We start from the raw sequence: 7,078 nt of genomic DNA, 5'->3' as shown, positions 1-7,078 counted from the left end.
TTTTTTTTTGACTCGTGAATTTGTTTTTATTTTTATTGGGCTATAGGGGATGGGCTGGGAAATATCTCAGTAAGTTATGCCCTACTAGGGAAATGTCCATTCTAACTTTCCTGGGATAGCTTTCGGAGCTTTTTCTTTTTCTTGGAGCTGCTGTTCTTGCTGACAGCAGCCTCTTCAGGTCCACTGCTGAGAGGCTCCTCCTTGGAAGAGAATTTCCTCTTTTTCTTGGGGACCCTCTTGATCGCGGTCTCCAGGGAGCATTTAACTCAAGATGTTTTGCTCTGTGGAAAATGTTCTTTCAGTATTTCTCTCTTCAATAGATGTCAGTTCTTTCAAACAAACATTTATTGTTTTCTTTGATATTTAAAATGATGTTATTGTGTTCATAAAAGTAAAAATAAAGAAGGTATCACTAAATGTAAACATTTCCATTAAGGATTATCCTCTTTGCAGTTAAACATGTTATTGGGTAAAGTATGGTATAGGAAAGTGACTGAATGCATATGAAATCTTGTGGCTTGTTAAAGGTTGTTTGGTTGTTTGGGGTCTCCTAGGATACTTAGTTGTTTTTCCACCAACCCACACTTCCTCTACATTCCTAATAAAGCCTTTGGAATCTGCTGGGCTTTTTAAGGCTCTCTCACTACCCTCTTTCTATGACTTCACCACATCATTAAAAATCTAAAGTTATTTAGCATAATTCAATAATATTAGCAAGATTTGTAACTGTATCCAAGGATATGAACTTGTTTGTTTTAACAACCGCCTGGACAGTCCAAAAGGCCATTAAAGAAAAAACATACCACGTCAAATTTTCAGTAGTTTTATTGAAAAATGCCTCTTTTGTTTCAGAAATAAATAATATAAGGCAGTGAAATTCACAATCTGCAGTTAAAATATAAAAGCAGCAATTCTATGTTCATAGTCTTGCAAACATTTTCCAACTGCTTTTGATAACTAAGAAACATTATGTTCTGGGAAAAAAGAAAGTTCATACTAAATGTACAACACAAACATGCAATTCCATCTCTGCAGAATAATCTGCAATTTGGTATGAATGTTAGCGTGTCTAAAACAAGGAGGTTTAAGGCAATATGGAACTGTATCCAGTTGATACAATAATTTCAGCTACATGGCTTAAGGTTTGTGGTTGTTAAAGGAGATGTCTAAGAGCATACTATGCCCTAATGTATAACAGAAGATAGAAGAGGAAGATAAATATTTGCAACAGAGTTGACTTTTCCCTCTTTTTTGGTTTTAGGAGGGGAACTGCTTGGATCGGGATGTAATTGAACTGCAAATAAGCATTGGAAAAGATAAACTGCCCTCTCGAAATACACAGTCGTTCTGGGTTCCAGGACTTAACTGCTTAACCTAAGAGTTTCACTGAGGCTTCCCGCTGTGCTACCTAAAGGCACAAGGCGCGTTCGTTCTCTCCCTGCAACTTTTGTGAACAAAGTATTTCGCAAGCGCTTCAAGAGCAAAGGCAAAGACTTCTACAGACTGCGTGCAGCGAGCTAGGCTTCCTGCAGGAACAAGGTTCTCTACAGCCAGAAAGGGTACTCTCGGATGAAGCAACGCCGGAAGAAACGTGACAGATAACACATGCACTGCTCCGTCTGACCTGTAAATGAGAATCCCAACACCTCCCCCCAGCCTGGCCGTGCTGCGCGCGCGCGCGCGAGGTGTCAGCTTCACTGCCGGGGGCCGCGGAGCAGGGCGCGCCGCCAGCGCTCATGGGGAGGACGCTCCTCGGCGGGCTCGTCGGCGCCATAGTCCTCGTACTCGTCCGCCGTCCGCTCGGGCTCCACCGGCACGATGAAGGGCTCGCGCTCAGGCAGGTAGGCCCCGCCCTCGGGCACGTAGGGCTCTGTCCGATTCAACATTACAGTTATGGCATGATTTGGAAGGCGCACACGCGCGCACACACACACACACACACACACACACACACACACACACAGCAAAAGCTAAATCATCACCCGAGGGGATGGCACTCCAGTCTTAATCTCATAACTATAAATAGATAAATTACAATGTTCTGATTGCTTCCATTTGCAGAGAGAATTTGGTGATCAATAATGAAACGGCACTTGTTTTTAACCTTCAAAGATCCAGCAGTAAGTACAATCATTGCACAAATACCTGGGAAGGGTCAGAGACTGGGCCAAGGAGAACTGTAAACCAACCTAGGTAGGATACTGCAAATCCCCAAGCAACCGTTCATGACTTCAAACCCCTCAGTTCAGAGAACCATTTGGAAAGATGAGGAGGTATGGGGAAGTGACATTGGCTCCTAGAAACTGAACTCTGGAGGTGAAAATCAACTATCACCAGGTAATATACAGTACATGACATGTTCTGTGGCTGTCTCTCCCACGGCCTGAGTTACAGCTGGTGGGTGAGGACCTCCAGTGACTACAGCGAAACAGGAAGAGAAGAAGTGACTCTCAAACTTTGGTTTGAAAATTGCGATCACAAAATCCAAATGAAAGTACACGTACAAAAGGTAATCATAGTAAGACACATGCCCTGAATCAGACACATCGCTAACAAGCGAGAGATGAGATTCTATTTGGTGTTATTCCGGCAGAGAGCAAGCAGCAGGCAGAAGCTGATTGTACAGGACTGTTAAGTGATTTTAGTGGACAGGATCACATACAAATCATTTACAAGCCATCATTAGTTTATTATTTACATAAGGTATTTCTCTTTAACCAGGTTAATTGTTTTTCTCAAAATGGCATCATCTCTGCGGTTAGTAGTTTTATTATGTGCCTCTTTCAAAGCTGAGGCTCCTCGTGAGCTGTGTGTGTGAACGTTTTCTTTTAAATAATATTTTTCTACATTATTACTGAAATGCATCAGGCTTATAAACTAACACCACTGCTTTTGTCTCATTCAAGTTAGTATAAAGAGTCTCCACCCTCCGTTATGATGTCCACCCAGTTCATTAACCATATCGGTGGTGAGATTTCCATACAGACTCATTTCCTAATAAGCACGTGCGCAAACATCTCAGAAACAGGATTTTCATGTATTCAAACTGTAAGCAGCGCTGGCGACTTAGAAAATGTGTTAGCCGGAACCTGAAACAGGTCAAAGATGATAGTTTTTAAAAGTTGAATTACTATGCAAAAAAAACATCTATACACATTCATCTAAGTATGTAATGGTTAAAGTAGATATGTATATATCCATATATTTCAAGTTATTCACACAAACCAGAAGGCAGAGGTAATTTAAATTTCTTTCATAAAGAGGGAAATTGTAATTGTGGGAGTGGGTTGCTTGAGAAATTTACAATTCATGATTACTTCTGGTCATAGGTAAGGATGCACGTAAATATATAGATATATAGATATTTAGATATTCAACTACTCATGCACTACTTGCTAGTAGCCAACCATATCAAACAGCAGGATCATTTTTAAAACTTGCAAGAAGCTCGAGGGTGTGCTGATGAAAAGATCACCGCTGCCCGCTGCCCACAGCATTAATATATTTATTTTCAGATCAGCATATCTCCTTCATCCCAACAGTCCCCAAAGTCAGGCTTAAGAGACTCCTGCCTCCTGTAATTGTCGAGTACTAGAATTTCAGGACTGACTCTAAAAACATTAAGTCCCAGAGTTTATAAATATTAATTCCATGGACAATGTGAAATAGTGAAATATTTTCAGTTGTCTGCACCATGTTATCAAATAGTCTGCCTACACATTAGAGTCTCAAAACGGTTTTTTAGATATATTCCTGTATTCAACAAATCCCTCTTCCCAGCCTTTAGGGTTAAAAAAAAAAAAAAACAGTCAATTGGTAGCATTCTTTGAACTCCCAAGAGAAATAAAGAGAGGTTTATGATGTGATCTGGTAAGTGCAGAAGTATAGAAAGGAGGAGAAGATAATTATTCAACTCCTAACAGTGAAATAATGTTATAAAATTAACATTAATTCTTTTGAGAGAGGATAACAAAACATACAACTGAAAGAGTTGACATCTTCAAGAAATCCTCAAATCAACTTTCCTTCCGTCCTAGGGAACTTCATTTCCATAAAGGTTTTTAAATTCAGGTGAGTTTGGGTCCCTATAATGGCAACAACATACCTGGATAGCCTTGTCCATTGTATGGGATGCTGGCACACTGGGAAGAGTCACAGTATCCAGGAGGACCTGGGGGGCCTCGGATACCTGAGTTTCCAGGACGACCAGGGGGACCTGGAGGACCTCTTGAACCTGTGGACCCTGGTGGACCCGTTCTGGATTCTCCTTGTGGACCTATTATGGGTTTAAAAGAAATATTTCCCCTCTTGTCAAACATATCTCCTGAGGCAGTCAACAATACTTTGGCACCTCCACTACTTCAAGACTAGACGATTCACTAGTGTATGGTAAGAAAATATTTCCTTAAGGAATCACCAGTATGACCCAGTGAAGAACTTTCTTACCAGTGATTCAAGAATTAATGCCAAAAATCCAACTATGTTAATGGTCTTATTCAAAGAAAACTGACTTAGCAAGAATTGAGCCAAACTAAAGATATCAGTGAGTTCTCTGGTTTGCTCCCACTGTCTTAAAGGTAAGACTCGCTGCAGGAAATGGCTGTGGTAGCCAAGGCAGACATTCGGGTTGCCTGCTCCACCTCCAGACTATGTGAAGCAGTGCTATTTCTGGATCAAGTGACACTTACTCATGGTTAACATAAATGTAAAGATTTAACCTCCAGGACTGACCATGGTTGCAAGGGTCTCACGGACCTTATAACGAAGAAAAAAATTCATTTTCAATCTAGTAAACAAAATGCACAGAACAACTATTATTTCCTTCCAAAACATCAATAAAGAAACTGTGAATGAAATCTTGTAACGTGTCAGGATTTCTAATGAGAGTATATTTCCTCAGTCTACTAGCGACCTCTTAAAGAATACCAGAAGGAACAGGAAATGACAGCATCCTTAAAGGCTATGAGGCCAAACAAAACAAACAGGAATCCCATAAAGAGAAAACAACAGCCCTCTGTGTCACTAAAACTCAAACCCTCATATATTAAAGTTAGAGTAAACGCTTAAATAGAACGCACTGAAACATTTTTGAACAAAGAGAACATAAAAATGAGGAGGTTATACAAGTGGGACTTCTTGCTAAAACATCTTCCGTGATGGTCAGTATGCCTGAAGCTAACAGGATGAGTTTGTGCATCTCGTGGGGTCGTATGCTCTCTCGGTAATGATATGTTCTCTTGTTTGATCTATTAGCAAACCTACCTGAGGGGCCAGGCAGCCCTCGAGGTCCTGGAGATCCAATACCCCTTTCACCTTTCTCTCCCGGCAAACCTAAGCAAGCACAAAATGGGAAAACACAGAGGGAAAATGATCCGGAAATATGTAGCCTTCATCGGAACTGACAGTACTTGATTCAAGTAATTCATTTCCCGTAGTGAAAGCAGAACCCAATTTTTCACAGAAGTCCACGCTTTAAGCCAAATTCTTTCTAGACATTTGTGTAATTCCAGATTCATGGCCAAGAAACAGATCTGGCTACAAGTCAGGGGAAAAATTACTTGAAGAAAACAAACACATCTAATATATTATTTTAGAAGCTGTAATTAAGAACAGAAATCTTGAATAAATAGTTACAACTCACTGAAGACGTCTTAAAGGTATCTTATCTTTAGTAGCCCTATCAGTACTGCATCTAAATAATCAGAATTATAGACATATCTACGTTTTCCACAGAATGTTAGCCATCACTTTGACAAGAGTACCCAGCATCCTGAAACATCTGGAATCACATAATCCTGTTTTTCTTCTTTTCCTTCAGTTATACTTATCTACCATGAAATTAAAGCCACATAAACACATAAGACCAGTTTCCAGGCCCTGAATAAAGGAACCAGAAGAACTTAGATCCAAAATCTTAGGGCTGCTTGCATTCAGTTGCTGCCCAGCTCTTGCCAGTCAAAACAATAAGATTTTATGCCTGATTCAGTTTGCCAGGATACAGTTTTTCCCATTAACGACAGCAACAATCAGAAAATAGCGTTGTCTTTACTGAGCTCTCATGACAAAATCTTCCTGTTTTCTAAGACAGGGATCTCTACAGTCTGCGGCTGCCTAAAGAGAAAGACAGGTTCATGGATGCACGGCTCTTCTGGGGCTGTCCAAACAAGACCAGTGTAGTTTGCTACGTCCAGTCTTCTACATGCTTTTCAACCGGACCCAGCTCCTACACTTGCAGATTCCTACCTTTATCCCTATGCAGCAGCCAGGAATGCCTACCTCGTTCACCCGGGGGTCCCTGCATCCCTGGTGTGCCCGGGAAGCCTGGCCGCCCCCCAGGCCCTGGTTCCCCTCTGGCTCCCGCGCTGCCAGGGGGCCCTGGAGGACCCGGCGGGCCTGGTTGGTTGCGACTAGAGTGGTAGTCGTTTGGAATCTGATTCAGCATCTGATTGAATCTGCTCATCTGACCTAAAAAAAATAAATAAGACTTATTAGTAAGAAACCCAATAAGGGGGCTTCCCTGGTGGCGCAGTGGTTGAGAGTCCACCTAAAAAAAAAAAAAAAAAAAAAAAAATACAATTTTGTATCAGACTGAATGTAAGGATAGCAGGCTATTATTTTACCTTGGTTTATTGTTTTATCTTAATGATAGTCATTAAAATATCATTGGCTTTATCTAACAGGATACAAAACTGACAATGTATAAAAATAAGAGCTCACGAAAACGAAATAGAAACATCTATCTTCGAAAGTTTACGACACAAATTGCATTTTCCTGCAATTAACTAAAAACAACACACACACTCATACATTAAAAGGAAAAGAAATGTTACCACTTATCAGTTGTTCACAGACTTGTCTTGCAACTGCTCGCATCATGTTCTGGGAAGCAATGTCTCCCTAGTTAATTAAATCAATAAGTAGGATCAGCATATTATTTCCATAGTTTCAGAGTCCAATGTTTAACACACGATATAAATTTGTAGTCAAATTTTAAGAAATACATACTCTATCACCTTTCTCTCCTTTCAATCCCGATGGACCCTGAAATATAGGAATTTCAGATATTAGAAACTGACAA

General features: G+C 40.5%; 1 protein-coding gene across 2 annotated transcripts in view; it reads right to left on the bottom strand.

Moving 5' to 3' along the window:
- Positions 1-807: 807 nt before the first annotated feature.
- COL12A1 (collagen type XII alpha 1 chain) overlaps positions 808-7,078 on the bottom strand; it is a 114,284-nt gene continuing 108,013 nt past the window's right edge. For both annotated transcript variants that reach the window (XM_024731878.1, XM_024731877.1), the window contains 6 exons: positions 7,006-7,041; positions 6,831-6,897; positions 6,277-6,465; positions 5,263-5,331; positions 4,106-4,276; positions 808-1,870 (listed from right to left, as the gene is read on the bottom strand). In XM_024731878.1, coding sequence (XP_024587646.1) covers positions 1,695-1,870; positions 4,106-4,276; positions 5,263-5,331; positions 6,277-6,465; positions 6,831-6,897; positions 7,006-7,041 — 708 coding nt within the window. In that variant the 3' untranslated portion in view covers positions 808-1,694. The remainder of the gene's footprint in view (positions 1,871-4,105; positions 4,277-5,262; positions 5,332-6,276; positions 6,466-6,830; positions 6,898-7,005; positions 7,042-7,078) is intronic.

Source organism: Neophocaena asiaeorientalis, unplaced genomic scaffold (assembly GCF_003031525.2).
Source record: "Neophocaena asiaeorientalis asiaeorientalis breed wild unplaced genomic scaffold, Neophocaena_asiaeorientalis_V1.1 scaffold450, whole genome shotgun sequence".
NCBI classification, from domain to species: domain Eukaryota; kingdom Metazoa; phylum Chordata; class Mammalia; order Artiodactyla; family Phocoenidae; genus Neophocaena; species Neophocaena asiaeorientalis.
The sequence above is the reverse complement of the archived record's forward strand: the minus strand, read 5'-3'. Positions and strand labels throughout refer to the sequence as shown.